We start from the raw sequence: 23,116 nt of genomic DNA on the forward strand, positions 1-23,116 counted from the left end.
TGTGTGTGGGCTGTGGTACGTTCTGAGTGGTGTGTGTGTGTGGGCTGTAGTACGTTATAAAGAGTGGTGTGTGTGTGTGGGCTGTAGTGCGTTCGGAGTGGTGTGTGTGTGTGTGGGCTGTCGTGCGTTCTGAGTGGTGTGTGTGTGTGGGCTGTAGTACGTTATAAAGAGTGGTGTGTGTGTGTGGGCTGTCGTGCGTTCTGAGTGGTGTGTGTGTGTGGGCTGTCGTGCGTTCTGAGTGGTGTGTGTGTGTGTGGGCTGTAGTGCGTTCGGAGTGGTGTGTGTGTGTGGGCTGTAGTACGTTATAAAGAGTGGTGTGTGTGTGGGCTGTGGTACGTTCTGAGTGGTGTGTGTGTGTGGGCTGTGGTACGTTCTGAGTGGTGTGTGTGTGTGGGCTGTAGTACGTTCTGAGTGGTGTGTGTGTGTGGGCTGTCGTGCGTTGTGGGTTACCTGGACTTTGTGCTCCGAGACCAGCGCCCCCTCCTCCCTGCCCTGCGCCCCGCTGCTCTTCCCGCTCCGCTGGCTTTTGGGGTTCTGGGCCGGACTGTCGGAGCGCTCCCCGTTCTGACGCGGCCGCCCCGACTCGCCCCGCGACGAGGACGTGACGGAGTCGCTGGAATTCTCTTGGCTGGAAAACAAAGAGCGAAGCAAAGGGATGAGGATCATGGGGGAAAAAGGCGACCGATTCTAATCATGAGCTTTTGATGACAGGAATATACAGTAATTTCCCGCATATAAGCCGCATTGTGTAACAGCCGCAGGACAGTGTTTTATACAAGTTAAAAGAAACAAAACCATATTAACACCATATTAACTGCCTCCCTGTATTAACCTCAGAGCTGAAGAAATTCTGCAAAATCAATGTATAAGCCGTGGCTAATAGTCAGGAAATTACGGTAAGCAACTTCTGTCACAAAACAAGTTCCATAAGTTCCAGTTGCATCTGCTGAATACAGAGCACTAGTTAAAGTCCTGTTAAATACATTAATTTGTGCTGTCAGATTATTTAAGCAATAAGCCCCGAGAGGTCGTGGTTTATACTGTTCTAATATACAGTAAACCACGGACTCGAGTGGCTTATTGCTTTTCTAAAACGGTTACTACGTCGATCTAGCAAGATTTCATGAAACCAAGGCATAGCAATGAAAAATGTAACGATGTATTCATAGATAATAATTTTTCCGGCAAGAAATATATTCCCTCCATATGAATGGTTGCCATGCAACAAAGAGACGCAGCCACTCTTTTGTCCTAGTTGTGGTAACGCATTACTATAGAACGAAATGCGGTCAAATAAACAACGGCATCGAACGCGATTCAGCCAATCATAATCAAGGACCGGAACTATCCGCTTTAGAAAGATGGATAGAGAAATATAGATAGATAAAGAGATAGATAGATGAATAGATAGATAGATAGATAGATAGACCGATAGCGAGAGAGAGAGAGGAATTTAAAGTCCTGATACGGACATTCATATTATAGATAGATACTGATGGATGATAGATGGAGAGAGAGAGGAATTTAAAATCCTGATACGGACATGTACTGTCAGATTAGAGACAGAGACAGTGACAGAGTGTGAGAGAGAGAGAGAGAGAAAGAGAGAGAGAGAGAGAGAGAGAGAGCAGTGGTGTGTAGAGTGCAGCGGTGACCTCTGACCTGTTCTCCTGCCGGTCGATGAGGTCGGAGCTGAGGCTGCGTCCAGGGGTGGGCGGCTCCACGTTGACGCTGGACGTCTCGCTGTGCCAACCTGCAGAGAGGCAACAGTTACCCGCCTCTTCCTGCCACGCCCCAGGCTCGCCCTCCCTCTCGCCCTCCCTCTCGCCCTCCCCCTCTCCCTCCCTCTCCTCCATCCTCTTCCACCTCTCCTCCTCCACCTCTCCCTGCATCCCTCTCTTCTCCACCTGCACAACATGCATCTCTCCCTCCTTCATCTTCTCCTCTGCCTCTTCAGAATCCACCACTACTTCCTTTTCCTTCTCTTCCACTTCCTCCCCACTTCCCTCCACCCTTTCAACATCGCTCTCTCCCTCCTTCATACTGCCCTCCATCTTTATGACGTCTGCTTTTCCCCCACAACACCCCTCTAGCTCTTCCCACTCTGGGAGAAAACAAGACCTGTCCTCTTGCTTCTCTTTATCCTCCTCTTTCCCTTTGCTCTCTTCCCTCTGCTCCTTCACTTTCCTCAATCTTTCTTCCTCCACTTCTGCTTTTTCCTCCTCTTCCTCCTCCTCCCTTTCTTTTGGCTGCCGAGCTTCCAGTGCCTGGACCCAGGGCTGTGGCCCCGCCTCCATGTCCTCACGACACGCCTCCTTTGCCTGTGGCCCCGCCTCTATGTCCTCATGACACTCCTCCTTTGCCTGTTGTGCACCCACTGGATGCGGTTGCTTGGGCAACAGGGATGAGAATGATGATGATGATGATGATGATGATGGCAGTGATGGTGATGGTGCGGTTTCCTCCTGACCCTCAGATGGATGTTCAATGGCCTCATCTTTGGGGAAAATAGTCTGTTGACAGGGCTCAGTGGAAGGGCTAAGAACCTCTTCTTCTTCCTGCTGAAGTATAGTGTGCATTTGTTCTTCCTCTTCCTGTTTGTGTATGGTGGCCTCGAAGGTCCAGTCTGCGCTGGGAGTGGTAGGCGGAGTGTAGGGAGGAGGGATGATGTATATGGTGGGATTGAGGGCGAGGTCATGGTATTGGGGGCCGGGAATAGGAATGGGGGGGGTCATCGAGGCCGGAGTGTTGGTGGGCGAGTGAGTGTTTTTGGGGGTGTCAAGTTGCTGTGTGAGGGACAGCTCTTGGGGTCTAGAGGGGGCGTTCTCGGGGGGGCCCAGGATGCTCTCGTCGGTGAGGCACTGGTAGCCCCAGGAGTGGGACAGAGTGGGGGGGTCGAGGGGCAGGTCAGGGATGGACTCCAGCTCGAATGGGGAGGGGGGGCGGGGGTTGGCCTCAGAGGAGGGGGGGCGAGGGTTGGCCTCAGAGGAGGGGCCTGACTGGAGCTCCTCTAGGATGATTTGATATCCTGTGTGAGATGAGACACATGGACACACACACACACACACACACACACACACACACACAAACACAAACACACAAAGCGCGCACACAAAGACAACAAACAGACATCCAAAGAGAGACACACATTCTCATACAGAAACACACACACAAACACTCAATGAACAATGAGCATGGGACACAGGAATACACACAAAAGCATGCAACAAACACACACACACACACACACACACACACACACACACACACACACACACACACACACACACACACACACACACACACACACACACACACAAGCTCAACAAACAATGGCAGTGAGACAATATGTTCACATGGTGTGGCTAATGAACCCAGATGGTGAACAGAGCAACCACAGATAGACAGATAGATAGATAGATAGATAGATAGATAGATAGATAGATAGATAGATAGATAGATAGATAGATAGATGCTGTGTGTGTGTGTGTGTGTGTGTGTGTGTGTGTGTCAATGTGTGAACTCTATGTCAGGTCTGTGAGTGAATATGCGTATTACTAAGTACTACTGTGTAGGAGTCTAAGTCTGACATTTTCACTGCCACATGTCACACACAATAACATACAACATCAGAGACGATTCAGAGAACCAACACAAGCACAGACACACACACACACACACACACACACACACACACACACACACACACACACATGCAAGACGACGGAAGTCACACTGACACAAGACATGAGGGGTAATTCGATGCTGAAAAAGGATGAGATCGGTGAGGGGTGGATGGGATGAGGGGAAAGGGATGGATGTATGGAGGGGTGGATTGAAAGAATGAATGGATGGATGGATGGGTTTTATCAAACGGGAGGAGAGAGGGATCCAGGGAACGCTTGCACTGAGAGGAGGGAGAAAGGGAGAACTGACAGTCGGCTGCCCTTCACAGAGAGGTTTTCTCTTTTTTCTTTCTTTCTCTTAGCTTGTCTTTCTTTCTTTCTTTCTCACTCTTTTCTTTTTTCCCTCTCTGGAGGTGAAGGTCAGCTCAGAGAAAGAGGGAGTGGAGGGAGGTGTACACACAGCTACAGCTAGGGGGCGGCGTAGAGCAGCGTCTCACCCCTTCATCCAGGACATGCCATAAGATAACACAAGAGTTTAACAGGGCTGTATACCACTCAGACATCAACACTGGGCAGGTGGCACCACATGCACTTCCAAAACCTCCATCACAATCTGTGTCTCGCACTGACAGTGAAGGGAAGAGTTACCACAAGTGCACACCACACCACCAGTGCGCAGACAGACACGCTCTACACAGATTATAGATTATAGATTACAAAAGACTCCATTCATTAGTCTTACGCAGTGATTGTTAACTAGTGTCTCAGTCGGCTATCATTTCAATCCAAAGGCTGGTCAGGCGTCCGAATTGATCTCCCTAATCATCCCTATTCATTTAGAGAGCATCATGCCGTAATGCTTTGCTCCAAATGATCGTCTACATGCATGTACACCAACATGCATATGAGTGGGCAGGGAGGGGGGAAACTGCTCGGAGTGGGGGGGAGGGGGTGAAAACAAACAAATAAACAAAAAGTCGAAGTTGAATATAAAAATGTGTTTCAAAAAATAAACGTGGGGTGTCTCAATCACCCAGGGTACTGTGTATCTTTACTTTTTATTTATTTATTCATTTTTTTTTTTTTTTTTTAAGAAAACCAACTTTCCTGAATTCACGGATTGAGGCTTTCAGTATAGAGTCCCAATCCCTGACTCTGGGCGCTTGTAAATTGTAAAAGGTCGGATGTCCACAATCCCTGAGTGACACTTCATATAATTCAGATTCTTCTATAAGGTGTAAGGCAGTGGTGTCATATGCCTTGCAACAAAATAATACTAAACGATTACAAAAAAAGAGAGACTGCGCAGAAAAAAACACCCAAATAAACAAAAAACCAAACCAAAACAAACGGAGTAAGGGGAGGGATGGGGAAGGAGGTCTGCTAGATGGACCTAAAATTTACCATCAGCCTGATCCTGGTACACAGCGCAATCATCTGCAAAACTTCTGGTGCCTGAAATGTTACCATAGTCAAATATGGGCCCTTCCAGCAAAGTCACTATGTCCATCCTGTTCACTTTGGTCAACACAGCAGTCAAGGTGTCCGCTGAGGAAGGAGAAGAGGTGTCACGTTAAGTCAGCAGAAAGGCACTCATTCAGATGCACATTTCAGATGACAAGGAAACAGAGGAGCACTAAAGAAGAGATGGAGAGAGGAAAAGAGAAAGAGAGAGGGATAGAAGGAAGGGGAAAGAAGATGTGATAAGAAATGGGGAAGAAAAAAGAAGGGAAGAGACTTGAAAGGATCATAAAAGAAAAGAGCAGCGAGAGCATGAACAGAAGATGGAGGAAAGGAACAGTGCGTGAGAGAGAAAGAGTGTGTGAGAGAGAAAGAGTGCATGAGAGAGAAAGAGTGAAAGAAAGAGATGAAAAGAGACAGCAGAGCAGAGAGAAGAGACTGGAAATGCTTATTATAAGAGAATGGCACAGTGAGACCACGGAAAGAAGATGGGGAAAAGGAAGACATGATGAGGAAGAGTGTGTGAGAGAGAGAAAGAGTGAAAGAAAGAGATGAAGAAAGACAGCAGAGAAGAGAGGGAGGAGAGAAAGGAGAAGCCTTACTCGTGGCGTCCTTTCCTTCTCGGCTGACCCATTTCTTGAGCAGCATGAAGCTCTGAGCGGTCAGAGAGTTGGGGTTCTCCACACGGATATGGTTGATCTCATCCACCGAGAAGTTCAACTCACGAGCCACCTCTGCAACACACACACACACACACACACACACACACACACACACACACACACACACACACACAAAAAACACAAAACACATCATGTTACATTCCCCTAGCTCCTGTATGGGGGCATCTTATCAGAAGTGTGTCTGGGGGGTGGTGGTTTGTGTGGTGGTGGGGTGTCTGTATGTGAGTTAGACGTCAAAGCAGACTAGTATTCACTGGGACAATATTCACTGTTAAATCTCTGAGGCATTCATGAACTCAATATGTTATGCTCTACAGAGGGTTGGAGGGAGTTAACACATACAGTATTGCTAATCAATTTAGAGACAAATCCAGTGGTAAACAGATGTTTCATGTTTGACACACTGCATTGGTTCTGCATGTGAGTCCGATTTCAAGTTTTAGTGAGACAAATAGCAGCATTCATCGAATTATCCATGATCTCATTATCTAAATGTGTGTCCTGTTCTAAAGAAGGAAGGCCCGATGGCCTGGAGTAATTGGCAAAATGGTGGTTGAGTTAACATACCATTTTGTCAATCAATTCAGCAAAGAATCCTGCTAAAAAAATACCCTGACTTTTGCTGCATTGCAAAGCCTTGTGAGACCAGCAGGGGGCAATATTAAGTTCCTGTATTGCAATGTCTTATGGTTGACATTCAGTTGTGTTTTCGTGTGTGTGTGTGTGTGTGTGTGTGTGTGTGTGTGTGTGTAATTACCAGCCTCCTTTTCCTCTCTAACTGAGACTTGCAATTTCACATGGACATACACACACACACACACACACACACACACACACACACACTCAACCACACATACATTAAAAAGCCACTCAGTCCGATTAAACACAGGTGCGGGCAGAGGTGACTTGGGTGCATTTTGTTCACTTGTTTGCCTGTGATCTTGATCAAAGCCTGCTGGGACCAAAAGCCCTGACGGCAACACAATCTGTGTGTTCTTCCAGGTGACATTTCCAGGAGTTACAAGTCATCACTTCCTCCATTATAAACCCTGCATGTCCTTGAAGGACACACTCATCACGTGTTCCATTCTCTTCACTTGTCTTTGACCTCAATACCGTTGGACTAAAACCAGACATGCCAACTGTCACTATATTTAATCTATAACAATGACCACTGTTCACAGTTCAAAAAGTTATCACATGTTAAAAGATGATCGTTACTGTCAGCATAATCATCAAAAGTAAACCTGATGAAGACACAGAAAAAGGTCATGATGGACCAAAAAGGATCATAATAGGAATGATGCTCTGAGATCTACAGGTGTTTCTGGCCCTCATCAGAATAGGATCCGTTACATCCCACAACTGTAAAGCACTATGTGTTTATGTATGTCTATTCCAATATTCTATGATTATTTTAACAACAACAATAACAACATTATTATCATTATTATTATTATTGCTATTATTATCATTATTATTATGATCATCATAATTATTATTATCATTATTACTTTGGAATGTAATAATTGTTATTGATATTAAGTAGTTGTGGATCTGACCCAGATCAGGCCCAGACCAGCTCCACCGCACGCTTTTGTCAGGGATTCTGGACACAGCCAGAATTCCCACACGATTTGGAGACAGCAGATGGTGCGCTACAGAAAACACTGCTTCCCAAGAACATTCTAGACCACCACCAGTCAGCAGTCACTGCAGCATCAGTGGAATACGCTTATGAGGACAAACATTGGCTCTGAAACAGCTTTTCAGTGGCATGTGGTGTGATAGTAGAGATAAAAACACAATCCTTTCTGCCAACCCAACAATGAGTCATGAGACATGCCTTATGGTATCTCGCCCCAAACTAAAAAAAATAAGACCTGTTAGTCCCAATTATAACCTCCCCTAGAAACTGTTCCTACTAGCGACATTCTGAATTATACTTAAGCGTACTGGCATCCAACAGAGACACTTTTCCTTGAAGTAGATGACTAATGTTTCTTGAGTTCTTTGAGGACACAATATTTAAATCTTGTGCAGTATTTCCAGTAGATTTCAGTGACACGATGTTATGTTCTTATGGATGTTGTTCGGTGTATGAACCATAAAAGCATAAAAGCCCTGCCCCCCCCCCCATTCTTATTTAAAAAAAAAAAAAAAAACATAAAATCAGAGCACTGTCTCTGTCTTACCCGTCCAGCTGAGTCCAAGATGGTCGGCCACAATGGCCATTCGGAGGTCTGTCCTTTCACAAGGGCTTTGAGGACCTGAAAGACATAAAAAAAAACATGTATGTATCAGTGTTGCAGTGTCACATTCTTTGGCATCTCAGGGTAAAATATGTTCTTAGACTGTACACTTTTCTGGCCAAACGGTACTCTCTGAAAAACTCTGAAATAGGCAACAATCTGATGGCTGAGCTGACCAGCTGACAGAAGTAGGAGTGCTAGAGGGTGTTTTTGAAATACAAAAGAGTTTGTTTGTAAAATCTAGATATCAGCATAGCATTGTGGATGGCAAGAAAAGAGTTACAGAGGGGATTCGATAAACTAGTGGTGTGTCTGTGAATAAGTTTGCCACATAGTCTATGCAGGCAGTAACAGGAAATAATTATAGAAAAGAACACAAAAAGCCAACATTAACAGGTTAAAAGATTTGACGGATGTGGAAAGAAGTTCTACAGTGGAGTGATGTCTTCTATCAAAGGGACAAGGGCTAAGCATGCAGATACCTGTATAGTCTTGCTTAGTCAAGCCTGACACTAGGAATAAAAATCAGACACACGTCTGTACAAACACACAAACAGACAAACAGAATGCCTTGGTAGGACACTAGCTAGTTGGTCTGATAGCCCAGTATCTTGGAGCTGCTAGAGTAATCTTTCTTCCAAAGATTAGGAGAATAGTTGGGAGAGAGTGTGGAGGGTCGAATCTGACAAGGACACTACAGCACAGTAACACAGAGTACAGGGATGACAAGTATGACGATAATGACAGCTACAGGTAAACACGCCACAGGCAGTCAAGACAAGTCAAATCAAATCAATTAACCAATCACAACGGCTCATGCAACTAATAAGGATCAATATGAAAATTCTAGTAAAGTTTTACAAACTAGGCTTGATCTCCGCGACGGGGGGCGCCCCGCGTGTCCCTGCCACCTGCCGCCCCTCCTTCCCGCCTCCAGTCCGCCGGCTCCTCTTCCTCTCACCTCCCGACCCCCTGGTGACCTTTGCCCTGGAGGGCGCAGCCCCACGGGTGGAGCCGGCGGAGTTGGAGGGCTGTGACGGCTGAGAGGGGTCCGACAGGGAGCTGCTCCTGGAGGTGCTGATGCTGCTGCTGCGGCTGCTGTCTTCCTCGGACTGTGACTGCTCTCCCTGCCCGCGCTTCTGCCTCTCCTCGTCTGACAGACGCTTCGCCAGCTTAAGCGTCTCCCCGCTAACACTCTCAAAGAACTCGATGGAACGTCTACACACCTCGCTCAGGTCCGACTGCCTGCACGCCGCTGCCGCTGCCGCCACGGCCTCGCTCACCGTACCTGAGACACCTGGCGGACTGACTTTGGGCAGCGGCTTGTTGGCACTGCCTACCTGCACGACTGCCTTCTCTGCCTTGGGTCTGATCATCCTAGGCGCTACCTGAGCTGTAACTGGGGCCACCAGTGCACTGTTTGCTTTGACATCTTTGACTGGGATTCTGGACCTGGGCTCAAGGGGCACTGGGGCAGGAGTGATTCCTTTCCTAGCTTCTGGCTTCACAACTTGCCTTGGTTTCTGTTTCCCTGAGGTTGAACTCTGAAATGTAAATCCAGAGGCTTTGACTGGGAGTCTTGACTTGGGCTGCCTGACCTCGGACTCCTTGGGTGTGTCAGCTTTCCTCTGAGTGCTGGCTTTATCCTCTACTCTTTCAGCTGTGTCTTTACTGATCTGAGCTTCTATCCTACTGGCTTTCTGAAGAGTAGGCTGAGAGGACGTCTGTAGGTTAAAAACTACACTTCCCCGCTGGATGTAGTTGGCCTGAACACTAGATGATTCTAGGTTGTTGTTGTTATTGCAATTCTCTGTAGGAAGATCTTTTCTGTCACCTGGCTTTGATTCTGAGCGCTTGCTGCCAAACTGACTATCAACAATATTGCTGTTCAAGCTAACATACTCTGCCATCAGACTCTCTGATATTTCCGTCTTAACGTCCGCTAACTCGGCTGAAGCAGCGTCTTTCTTAATGGTAATGGAGGCAGTGATTCCCATTTTAATGGGTGTGCGTAATTTAGGGTCAACCTTAGAGGCAGTGACTGTACAAGAGGAGGCAATCTCTGCAATGTCACTAGGTGAGGAATCCAGGCAGCCAGAGCTGGGCTGACTGGGGTTGGCCATGGATGGTGTGCTGGCTGTGGTGGCCTCTACGTTCCCCTCTACAGCTCTCTCCCCTGCCTGTGCCTGGGAGGCCACTAGTCCTGCACTCCTGCCCACATTCCCCGTGTCCCCTGGTTTCCCGGCATCAGAGGTATGCTCACCGATCTGGAAAAACTGAAGTCTCTCTTCAACAAAGTCCCGCTTGCTCATGTCAATAGCCCCGCTGCGAGTCATCTCAAACATCTTGCCCTCATGGAAGGGGAAGGGATTTGGCTCGCTAGTTGGTGTGCTCTCATCGGTGGGAGTTCTAGCTGGGGTAGTGTCTGGTGTGGTTGCTTGTGACTTGTCCTCTACAGATAAACCAAAAGGCTTGGGGTCCTCATCTTTTCCTTTGGAGTCAAAGCAATCATCTTCGCCCTCTTTTGTAGACCATGGGTCAAACTCCAGACCCTTGGTTGCAACGGTTTTGAAGGTGGTGTTCATGTCATCTGTCCAGCTGTCCAATGTTTGTCTATCTGGGTGCCTTCCCTCCAGTGTGAAATCACCTTCTGCGTTTTGCTCTTTTGAGTTGCTTTTCGCAGCTCCCTCCTCATTGCTTTCTTCCTCAATGACTTCAAGTTTGGATTGGCTGAATGAGCGATCTCCTGCCTTTCCGTCATTCGAGAGGCTTGATGTTTTTGGATCACTCAGGCCATCATCCTCATCTTGCAAGTCATAGCCATCCAGGGAATCGATCTCTGTGGCATCCGTGTCATGGGAGAACTCCGCTGTGGTTGCTAATGAACAGTCTGTGATTGACTGATCATTGCCATTTGCTTCAAGCTCAACATCATCTTCTTTTCCTTCGCCATTCAAGCCTGAGTCCTTCTGCTGCGAGCCATTCCTATCCCTCTTCTGCCTTATCCGTTTTGGTTCTGGACTATCCTCAGCTATCTTGAAGCTGTATTTTTTAAGAGGAATGGGCTGGAACACGGACTCATCATCACTTGAGTCACTCTCGTCAGCCCCGGGAGGAAGGGGAGAGGGGGGCTGGACTCGTATGACAGGCTCTGCAAGGAGATGCCGGTCATGCTCTTCTTGGAGGTTCACCTCCATCATCTCTGTCTCCGCCTCAGAGGAGGGACAAGATCCTTTCTTTTCTGGCTCAGACTGCTCTCTGTCTGCAGAAGGAGGTGGAGGAAACTCAATATAAGCAACTCTCTTGTCTTTTGGTCTTTTGAGTGCATCTTGGCTTCCTTTCCTAGGCTCTGAAGGTGTTGCTGGTTTGGATTCGTTGAAGATGAAAGTCCTGCCTTCTTCTTCCTCGGACTCCTCAGGGATGGGACTGGGCATGCCTGCCATGGGGCCGATGACAGACTCTGGTGTTCTGCAGGTAAGGTCATAGCTTACTTCCTCAGATGTAGGAGTCTCTGGGGTGACTGGGCTTTTTCCGGAACTGTCCAAAAAGGTGACCTGTTCCAGAGTGTCATCCTCTGGGCTACCCTGGGGAGAGGGAGGCTGCTTTTGTTTTACTTGGTAAAATGCTCCCCTAGTTTCGTGCACTGTCCGGCTTTCATGACTGACTATCTTTTTGTATGTGCTTAGCTGCCCTGTGGCAGTTTCCTTCTCATACTGCTTGCCCACTTGAATGCTAACATAAACTGGTAAAGGCTTGATGTCTTTGAAACTCTCTGTAGTTGCAACAGGTGACACCTTTTCCATGTACTCTACTTGATCACTATCAACACCATTGCAAATTACTGTGGCGATCGACTCGGAGGCAGATCCTATGGATGACAAATCACTAGATGATCTGTTGTCGTCAGAACTACAGTTCAGTCGGCTTCTAGCTAACGTGGGTATTTGTGAACTACCCCTATCATGAGCTTTGACTGAATTATCTAACTTTAATGTGCTACTCTGATGATGGTTTACAAAACTAGATGATACCCTAACAGGAATTTGTGATTCCGAGTTTTTTTTTAGACTTCTGTTATACTGATCAGAACTGCTGCTATCTTCTCGGATCACAAGCTCTGTATAGATGATTTTTTTGGTTGTTTCCTCCTTGGTGGCTATTTCCCCCTCACTCTCATTGTGGCCTTTGTGGTGTCCGTTGCCATGGCTTTCCCAGGTCTTGTAAGTTTTTTTTTCTTCAGACTCCTGTTCTTTCAAATTGGTGTTGTGGCTAGGGGAGGAACCTTTGGGAAGGGGTTTGTGCCTTTCACCTGACTGATTTTGAGAGTATGCCTGGGCTCCTCTTACATAATAGCCTTGACCCTTTTTTGGACTACCATCAGGATCATGATCTCTTTTTGGGCTTTGCTCTCGGCTGCCTGAGTCTGCTGATTTTGGGTTATTAGCACCTGCAAAGACCTGATAGGCTGGTTTGCTCTCTGAAAGCTTTCTGATTGTAGAGGGTGATGTTTGCCCCGCCCACTGAGGACCCTTATCTTGTTTTTGAGCCTCAGCTTCAAACTTCATCCTAACTGAACTGACTTTAGAAGTGGAGGGTTGGAACGATTTGGAAGTGTCACTCAAACTGCTTGTTGATGACACATCAGCTTGTTTCTGCTTTTCGTCGCCATATTGAAAGAGCGCACGTCTCTCTGGGCTACTCGGCAGGCTGGCACATTTTCTGTCATTTGACCCATATCTGTCCCTAAATCTGTCCCTGCTCCACTCCTCCCCGCTCCCTCCACTCTTGTACACCGATCTCTCGGGGCTGCTTCGTGTGGAGCTCGGCCCTGATCTTGTTTCCCTGGAGTCTGGCCGACGGGACTTTTTCTCAGGGGATGACAGCTCATCGTTTAGTTTCTCTGTTTTGTCACGAAAAAACTGTGAGACCTCACTTAGTTTCTCCTCTGCCTCTTTCACAGTCCTGTCTACCCTATCCTCGTAGACCTTTTCCCTGTTCTTCACTTGCCTATCCTCAGTGACTCGCATCCATACAGACTGTTTAGGACTACCTGGCTCTGAGGAGTACTGGAGCAATGTTAGTTTGTCGTACTGGCCATCTGGGTTGGACCTATCTGAAGAATTCTTTGATGGTTTCAACATGTACTCTCTCATGCAGCCACGTTGGCCCCCTTCCTCATAGACAGCCCTGTCAGGCCCCTGCATACGTGACCTATCAATCACGGACTCATCAGAATCTGAGTGCGAGGAGTCAAATTTGTCAGAGTGGAACATTTTGTCAGCAAATTTGTAAGACTCTCCCCTAACTTCAGATGACTCATCGTCTTGATACTCTACAGAGTGCTGGCTCAGAAGCTTCAGGGTTTTGTAGGAGTCGTCTGCCATTAACTGAGCTGAACTTGGGCGGCTGTCATCTTCCTGAGACACAGGCGTATTCACTCGAGAAGAGTCCAAATAGCAAGGAAGTGATTCCTCAGGCTCCTCTTCTTCCTGTCCTCTGCCAGGATATTCTTTTATTCCGCTGTGGCCCTGGTAGATGTACATCTCTTTGTCTGGATGTTTTTTGGTCTCACGTATGATGACGCCAGTTGGCTCTGATTTCCCTTTCTCAATGTGAACCTCAATAATTCTCTCAACTTTAGGCATTCCAGACATGTCCCTATCGGAAGGCCTCGGTGAAGATTCAGCTCTGTGGCCATCACCTCCGGTCTTGTGTTCAAACAAGCCTGATAATTCCCTGGAGGGATCTCTTCCTGACTGAAAAGCTTTCATGATGTCTCTCACAGACATAGTTTCTTCCAGTCTCTCAGGTGTACCTTCTTTACTGTGAGGCTTGTGGTAGACCATGCGGGTTGTTGTTGTGATATGTGTTTCCTCTTTCACCCTCATGCCCTTGCCCATCATAGAGTCTTCCTCTTGGTTGGCTTTTGCTTGGTAAGCTTTGACTCGATCCTTAATGGATCCTCCAGGTGATCTGGGCTCTATGTCGATGCACTGGGCAGGTGATCTAGACGCTCTTGCCTCCTCCATGGCTGATTCATGAATGTCATCTGGGGGCTCATAGCTTCGTATGACATGGACAACCTCAGTTCGTGTTTCAGTGATGACAGGAGGGATCGGCACATCTTGGAAGAGGGCCTTGGGTCCCATACCCTCAGCACTCTGTGGGGCAGAAGGTGTCCTCTCACTTCTTGTCTCAAAGCCACTGTCTGAGAGAGGACTTTTATCCTGGTCGTGAGATATGTCATCGGGGGAATCCAACACAGCATCACTTCCAAACAGGGCTTCAGCTAGCTTGCAAAGCTCTTTTTCTGAGGCAGAAGGGCGCATGTTGGTAGGCGGCATTCTGAGCTTGTGCTCTTGTACAGCCATGGCAGGTTTTAGCACTCGTTTCTGTTTCTCCTCCCCTTCTCTCCTCACTTCCTCATTCCTTTGTTTGGCTTCTGCAATTTTGGAAAGAGGGCTAGCACCAATATCATTGGAAAGATAGTCCACCACCTTTGCCAGGTTAAAATCCCTTTCAGGTACGTTCTTTGATTTAGCCTGTTGGGCCACTGTTTCATATCGGGGTGGACTTCTCCAGTTATTGTGTTGGCTGTCGTCTATCTCATCCTCGTTTTCAATGCTTGGTTTGCGAGGAACTTTGCTGTCTCTAAGCACGTCTTTGGTCAGTATCTCACTGACTTTGACAAGATCTTGCTTAACTTTCTCTACTATTCTGTAAGGCTCCTCATCCTCCATCTTCTCTTTTGGAGAATCAGAACGCAGACCTTTTGTGGTTGAGCTGGTGTCTGTCTGTAAAATGGCCGACATCCTGATCAAGTCCTCTTTCATGTCGGCCACATCCTTCAGTATCTCCTGGCTGGAAGAGAGAGGGGATGTGGAGGCAGTGGACTTTAGAGCTGATTGAGACATGAACAGTGGGGTTTTGACTGGTGATAAAGTCCTGGCAAAGGAAGACTGGGACTGTTTGCTGGGTTCAGTGGGGGCCATCTTTCTAGGGGACAAGAGGGCAGCTGCTGATTTGGACACGTCTGGAAGCTTTTTAAATTGGTGCTGCTCAGGTAAGACGTTAATGACAGAGTATACGGGGACTGTGACGGTACTCGACGTGACAGATGTGTTGGAGGAAGGTGAGGGCCTCATGTTGGCATAAATGGAGTTGGAAGCAGAGGACCGGAATGACTGATAGGAGGAAGATGGTGTGGAGGACATGGACTTTAGCGTGCCATAGCCTGAGGCAGAACAGGAGTTGAAGGTTTTTTCTACTTCGTCAAGGGCTGCGTTGACGCTGGTTGTGGCTGCGTTTGTCGTTGCCTGGATCCGTTCTTGCAGAGTGCTTGACAGGAGAGAGGTTGGGGAAGCAGAGCGATATTTGGTTGGGGACACTGTCCCGTTTATCAGTGCTGCAGTGCTTGGGGCGGCGTTTGACTTCAGGGGTGAAGTGAGAGATGAGAACAGCCCCCTCGAAACAGCAGAGGGGTCCGTGCTCGTCCGGACAGAGGAGAGACCTGGGACAGTTTTGATTGGTGAGGACGTGATTGGGGAAGTGGAGGTCACCACTTTCTTGTAGGGCAAAGTGGAGCCGTACATGCTCAAGGAGGACTTGGGAGAGGCTGGAGGGGTCATGGCAATGGAGGACCTCTCGAGAAGGGACCCGCTAGGTGGCACAGGGGAAGTCCTGGCCTGCAGGGCGGCCAACCCTTTCACAGACACTGGATCGGGGGCACTTTTCCCAGGGGACGACAGAAGTGTGGGCGAGGACTGGACAGGGTACTGAGCCTGCTGCACCACTGTCTTTATCGGGGAGGAGATGGTTCTATACGAGCGGGCAGGGGAACCTATCTCACTAGAGGACCTAACAGAGGCGGCTGGGGAGCCTCCGATGACTGACTTGATGGGGGACGCCGAGTTGATGGACCAGACCGACTTTAGTGGCGAGGCACAGGGTGTGTTGGAGGAAGAACTGGAGAGGGATCCGAAACCGGATTTGGCCTGGCTAGGCGCATGAACGGGAGTGTTAGATGACCAGGATTGGTAGGATCGCGTTGAAAAGACAGGCTTGTAAGCATAGCCCGGAGTCTGTTGTTGTGGCATTGTTGATGCTTTTTGCTGTGGTGTGTTCTCTCGATCAGCTGTTTCTTGAATAAGCCAAATTAAAAAAGAGCAACGAAAATAATAATGGCCAACGGAAAAAAAAGCAACAGAAATTATTAAACGAAAGAAACAAAGAGAGAGGAAAAACTTGTCAGTTGATTAGTTAGAGAACTGTGAAACAGAGATACAGCATCAATCACCTGTTTTCGGAGAGATGACGATGAAACTCAGTTTTGGAATGATGTGTGCAGTAAACAGTGAGTGAAACAAAGCAAAAATGAAAACGTTCAAACAAAACTCAAACGGAAATTATACCAAACGAAAGAGAGTGTGTGAATGCAAAAAGGGCGGGCACTCTTATGTTGACAAAGAAAATAATTACCTTATTGACTTTTCACAAACTTTATGAAAATTCTGCACATACAACACAACTAAGACTTCAATGTACCAACAGAGACACACTGTATCTATTCAAGTTAGGCTTATAATTTATTCCTGTGGATGGAAATTGCAGTTGCATTGAGGGAATTTTAAGTACTTTTAATGTGGCTTAATCTGCAAATTAAAGTGGTATCATTCCAAGTAGTTTAGTTATTAACCTTTAAAGACAACTGCAGAATATACAATAAATGTTACAATGTAATCTCTTGAGAGGGCTTCTATTCGTTATGTACATTTTGATGGTCCAGGTCCACCTGACTAAAATTAAACATTTTAACCACAATTTGAAAAGCCAATAAGAGTTGAGCAACTTGTGAAAACAATGGAGGAGGAAGTATGCAAAGTGTGTGAAGTAGAAGCTTTATTTCATCCTTCCACATTTGGCAACCAACATAAAAATGCAATGAAATGCAAAGGACACAGAAAAATAACAACATTTACTGTACAATGCTGGGCAAAATTGACAGACAAGGCTTAAAAGAAAGACCTCTATAAACCATGCAATGTATGCCATGACAAGACATGCAATGTGGCAAGATGACCATGTAAAGTGACCATGTGGTATGACATAATAAAGGCAACATTTTCAAAAAGGAATATTGTAGATCTACAGAACAATTATCAACAACAACAATTATCCCTGAGCACAAGACATAGTCAGCCATAAATGCAAACTTAGGAAACACAATTGTTTTGTGCACATACAACCTTATAAATGTCATGACTGTCCTGCAAGCACTGAAATAACAATGTATTGCAACTGCTATAACTGTTCTATAAATACAATTACACAGTTGACCTTTTCTGCTAAGGCAGATTAGATCTAAATGTACATTTGTGTGTGTGTGTGTGTGTGTGTGTGTGTGTGTTAAGAAGAGGAAATGAGGACTCACTGGAGGCTGGGGGAGACAGATAGCTGTAGCGTTTACGCAAAGCTAGAGAGGCAAAAGCATGGCGCCGCTCTTTGTTTTCATTCTGGAAAAACAACCAAACAAAACAAACGACCTTTAACAAAAAATGTTTAGAGGTACGCAACCTGGATGCCACTTGAACTGTAACTTCACTGACTGCTTAGTGTCTATGTAGCAGTGAAAGGAATACCTAAATGTCATAGATTCTTAAGGCACTAAAATAAGTATTTCTAACATAATGCATCTCTTTGCGAAGCACACATATCACAACATATCACATCACAGTAGAATCTCACACTATCCTGTGATTGACTCACTCATGCATAAGCTAAGTTCACCTCCACGGTGAAAGCATCGTTGCTTATTTGCGCTGACTCAGACACTGACACACTGAGGTAATGCACTTGACCTGGCAGGTGACTGCTCAGCCTCTGACACAGATCTGGCCCAGATCTGGCCCAAATGCAGATACGATATGGGCTCCCTGCCGCACTGCACTCACTGTAATCTCAACGCATATTCTAGGGTGGCCTGGCCTGGCCAATAGGAGGCCTGCATGCATATATGACTCCGTCACCTTGGATGGATCGAGTGGTGATGCGCTAGATTGGCTTCTATGCACTCAACAGTATCATTCACTAACTGTATAATATATCCTTCAGTAGCGTAATGGCACTAACACATGCACTATGTCCATCGCAAAGAGAGACATAGCTATACCATACTGTAGCTATATGATGAATTTATTTATTTTGTGTGAACTGTCTATGATGAAACAAAAAGACATGGTAAACAGAACAATGAGACACCATATGTACTTAAACTATCTGTTGGCCTACTCATAATGATATTTTTGAGTGGAATCATGAAACAGAAATTATGGGAAACAAGCAAAGAAGCGGATCCAAGGAAAAAAGCAAAGGAAAAATGACAGCGATGGGGCTGTCACCTCCATTTTCAAGTAGTCAGTCTACTACTGATTTAAAGCAACACGATGCAATTTTAAAATAATGGCTTCAAACTGATGCTACACTGACTTATAATACAGAGAATGAAATCTCTAAAATGACCAATGCGTACCCCGAATGCTTAATATTGCACAAAATAACAATATTATTGTATCGAGTAGGATCATGACTGCTAACTGCCGTAGCGTCTTGCATGCAATGGCGTTGATACTGGCGCCAAGAAGAATAGAGAATAGATATCAATCCTTCCATTGTGTTCCTTTAAGGCGACTCTGACTTAAAGGAGGAATCTGGTGAGTTTTCACATAGATCTCTGTTTCTCGAGGTCACCGAGAACTGTCGGTCTGAAAACAACCCAAACACCTGTACACGGGAGCTCACGGACATGCCCCCAGACTATAGCAATGTAGCTAACTGGCTGCATTACCCGCTTTCACACTGACAGTACTTGGTGACCTCGAGAAATGGAGATCTATGTGAATTCACCAGAGACGGCATCATTACTCCAGCTGATCAAAACATATCCAATGTTACCTGCTGAATGCTGCCACTGTATCTATTACATATTCTTATAACATTATGTATTTTACTCATTATTATTGTTTACATTGATTACACATAACCTCCAGCACAAAACCTCATATCCAAAGGTCAACAACCCCTTAACTGACTTTTAAAATCTCAAAGGACCTTTCAATCACCACAAAATGTGATCTCTCAACGTGAAAACCCACAACAAGACAAATAAGAACTAAATTAATATCATTCAACATTCAACAAAACTCAGGACACTATACGGAATGTAGGAAATACCTACAGAATACATGTTTGCATTTTATGCAAAGATAAAAGAGTAATTAGTCATATTTCGCATAAAATGAAAGATAATGTTACTTTTGCAACTAACTTAAGTTTATGGATATTCAGTATTTTAACTTACTTTACTGGGCATTTGTCAACAGTCTATGACCAGCTGAGGCAGCTACAAGAGACTATCGTTGACAAACAAAACAAACAAACAAACAAACAAACAAACAAAACAAGAATAAGTAGACCAGGCCCACTGTTATGGTTGGCATGGTTACCCATATTTACCTCATCATCTGGATCAGACTCCATTTCCTGTAGCGTATCCCATGGGGCATTGCAGGATGGAGAGAGGGGAGAGAGAGGGATGAGGATGATGACATGGCGGAGGCAGAAGATGGCAGGGTAGTGGTTGTGGGGAGAAGCGTCAAAAAAGGAAGGCAAAGGAAAACCAGATGAGAGCAGAGCAGAGCTGGGCATCTCTCAGACAGCAAATGAGGAAAAAAACATGGCTGAACAAAAAGAACAGCTTCTCCAAAATTAAAGGGAGCAGGTTCGGCTCAAATCGTGAATGGCAAACTGAGCCATGTTGAACAGGTCCAGGTGTGTGTTAGTCTGCATTAGTGGATGGACAGCGTGCGTCTATTTGTAGCCTATGATGAGGTATATTTCAATATGTTTGTCTTGATGCTTTGTTATGCTTGTGTGTGTGTGCATGTGTGTGTGTGTGTGTGTGTGTGGGTGTGTGTGTGCATGTGTTTTGTGCATGTGTTTTCTGTGTTTATAGCTGCACATGTGATTGTACTGTGATTGCATATGGTCGTGTGTGTGTGTGTGTGTGTGTGTGTGTGTGTGTATCTTTAGTATGTCTGTACCTGTGAGTTGGCAGTGAGAAATTGAGGTCGCACATGCTCGCCCGTGTGTGTGTGTGTGTGTGTGTTTTGTGTGTGTGTCCGTACCTTCCTGTGAGTTGGCAGTGCGAAGTTGAGGTTGCATATGGCCGAGTGGGACTGGCTCCTGCTGGTCTTGGCCTCGCTGAGGAAGGACAGACGGCCACATGGGTCCTGACCCAGGTCTCGTACCTGACGAACATTCAACAGCGCGTCAACACTCTACACACACACTTTATACACTCTACACACCTCGCACATCGCACCAATATATTTATAACACAAAGCACATCAACACTTCGCACACTCTACACACCTCGCACCCGTCAACACTTTACACACTCTACATCTAGCACATATTCATAACACAAAGCAGTAAAGCATGTCAACACTCTACACACCTCACACCAACATACTGTATTTATAACACAAAGCAGATCAACACTTCCCACAACACCTCACACCAATATATAGGCAATGAGACCAGGCCAGGAAAAACACTGTTTTACATATCAACAGAACCTTGTGTGTGTGTGTGTGTGTGTATGTGTGTGTGTGTGTATGTGTGTGTGTGTGTGTGTGTGTGTGTGTGTGTGTGTGTGTGTGTGTGTGTGTGTGTGTGTGTGTGTGTGTGTGTGTGTGTGTGTGTGTGTAGCGTGCATTTAGTCTCACCTTTACATTGAAGGGCAGTCTGTTCTCCTTGAAGGCATAGAAGTTAAAGATGAGCTGCTGCCCACTTTTGGTCAGTGGAGATAGGTTTCCATAGCAATGCACAAAAATGGGCTTGCCCTCCAGAACCTGTCAATCATGTAAAGAACCAATTAAAATCATACCTAAGAGCCAGGGAGATCTCACACTGCCATTTACCTCTAACAGACAAGAATACCTGTTTCATACTACGGCACATTGATCAGTACAACATCATAGGCCTATATATTACTATTATCACTCAAGTGCATTTGGCTATTGACTGTGACACTGCTCATGTGTGCGTGTGTATATAGTGTGTATATGAGACAGACAGACACATACACTCCTCGATGTCTTTACTGTGTGCATGTGTGCATGTGTATATAGTGTGTATATAACACAGACAGAAACACGCCTCGATGTCTTTACTGTGTGCATGTGTGCGTTGTGTATATAGTGTGTATGTAAGACAGACAGACACACACCTCAATGTCTTTACTGTGTGCATGTGTGCGTGTGTACAGTATATAGTGTGTGTACAACACAGACAGAAACACACCTCAATGTCTTTACTGTGTGCATGTGTGCGTGTGTACAGTATATAGTGTGTGTACAACACAGACAGAAACACACCTCAATGTCTTTACTGTGTGCATGTGTGCATGTGTGTGTGTGTGTGTGTGTGTGTGTGTAGTGTGTGTATAACACAGACAGACACACACCTCGATGTCTTTATTGCGCGCATGTGTGCGTGTGTGTATATAGTGTGTATGTAAGACAGACAGACAGACACACACCTCGATGTCTTTACTGTGTGCATGTGCGTGCGTGTGTATATAGTGTGTATGTAAGACAGACAGCCAGACACACACCTCGATGTCTTTACTGTGTGCATGTGTGTGTTGGGTATATAGTGTGTATGTAAGACAGACAGACACACACCTCGATGTCTTTATTGCGGTCATGTGTGCCTGTGTGTGTATATAGTGTGTATGTAAGACAGACAGACAGACACACACCTCGATGTCTTTACTGCGCGCATGTGTGCGTATGTGTGTATATAGTGTGTATGTAAGACAGACAGACACACACCTCGATATCTTTACTGCGCGCATGTGTGCGTGTGTGTGTATATAGTGTGTATGTAAGACAGACAGACACACACCTCGATGTCTTTACTGTGTGCATATGTGCGTGTGTATATAGTGTGTATGTAAGACAGACAGACACACACCTCGATGTCTTTACTGCGCGCATGTGTGCGTGTGTGTGTATATAGTGTGTATGTAAGACAGACAGACAGCCAGACACACACCTCGATGTCTTTACTGCGCGCATGTGTGCGTGTGTGTGTATATAGTGTGTATGTAAGACAGACAGCCAGACACACACCTCGATGTCTTTACTGCGCGCATGTGTGCATGTGTGCGTGTGTGTGTGTATAGTGTGTATGTAAGACAGACAGCCAGACACACACCTCGATGTCTTTGCTGCGCGCCACCTCCTCGAAGTTCTCCTGCTGCTCCAGAGTTTTGTCCACCTTGTCGTCGGTCATGCAGAAGCAGCGGAGCCGCGACTCGATGGCGTCGAGCGTCTTGGCGAACACTACGAACTTGGCCAGGTACGGGACGCAGATGAGCTCCCGGTACAGCTGTGCGGCCAGGACAACCGTCTCCGGCACGGGCTGGCAGTCGGCCAACCAGAACCTGCCAAAGACAAGGACAGCGGGGGGGGGGGGGGGGGAGGAGATGAAAGGAGAGAGAAAAAATAGAAAAAAGAAGAACAAGGAAGGGTGAGTGGAAAATAACAGCAGGTGTGTGTTTGTGTGAGAGTGTGTGTGTGTGAGTGTGTGTGTGTGTGTGTGTGTGTGCGTGTGGATGAGGATTTGCAGATCAGGAAGAGGAGAAGGAAAGGAGGGGGATCTGTATTTACAACAGACACAGATGCACTGATCCATTTAGTATGCTCTCATTTGCTGCACAACCCGCATTGCTTGTGTTCAGCACTCAATAAGAGTGCTCCCTCTAGGGGACAGCAACAGTACTGCAGACGGTTTGGGAATCTGGTTGTGCAACCAAATGCTATTATTGCTATTCTCCTTATTGTAGCCTTACCATGCCATAGATGTTGTCATCACAGTATATGATTGATTGAATGACTTTATTGTTTATTTGTTATTCTCCCTACTGCAATCTAAATGAATTGTCTGCCAAATAGCCATAACCATAATAACCATAACATTGCTCGGAGTGCATCCGGCCCGGTTGAGCACTTCCTGGACCCAAAGGTGT

The 23,116-nt window shown here is 46.2% G+C and overlaps 1 protein-coding gene across 1 annotated transcript in view; it reads right to left on the minus strand.

The window, feature by feature from the left end:
- Positions 1-23,116, minus strand: part of ank3a (ankyrin 3a) — a 111,805-nt gene that overhangs the window by 8,102 nt on the left and 80,587 nt on the right. Inside the window, exons 28-38 of the mRNA XM_062520320.1 lie at positions 22,303-22,531; positions 20,808-20,933; positions 20,205-20,327; positions 19,534-19,560; positions 17,453-17,534; positions 8,954-16,156; positions 7,966-8,040; positions 5,690-5,821; positions 5,031-5,174; positions 1,663-1,753; positions 451-628 (exon numbers count right to left, since the gene is read on the minus strand). Of these exons, the coding sequence (XP_062376304.1) occupies positions 451-628; positions 1,663-1,753; positions 5,031-5,174; positions 5,690-5,821; positions 7,966-8,040; positions 8,954-16,156; positions 17,453-17,534; positions 19,534-19,560; positions 20,205-20,327; positions 20,808-20,933; positions 22,303-22,531 (8,410 nt within the window). The remainder of the gene's footprint in view (positions 1-450; positions 629-1,662; positions 1,754-5,030; positions 5,175-5,689; positions 5,822-7,965; positions 8,041-8,953; positions 16,157-17,452; positions 17,535-19,533; positions 19,561-20,204; positions 20,328-20,807; positions 20,934-22,302; positions 22,532-23,116) is intronic.

The sequence above is a fragment of the Sardina pilchardus genome, chromosome 18 (genome assembly GCF_963854185.1).
Source record: "Sardina pilchardus chromosome 18, fSarPil1.1, whole genome shotgun sequence".
NCBI lineage: Eukaryota > Metazoa > Chordata > Actinopteri > Clupeiformes > Clupeidae > Sardina > Sardina pilchardus.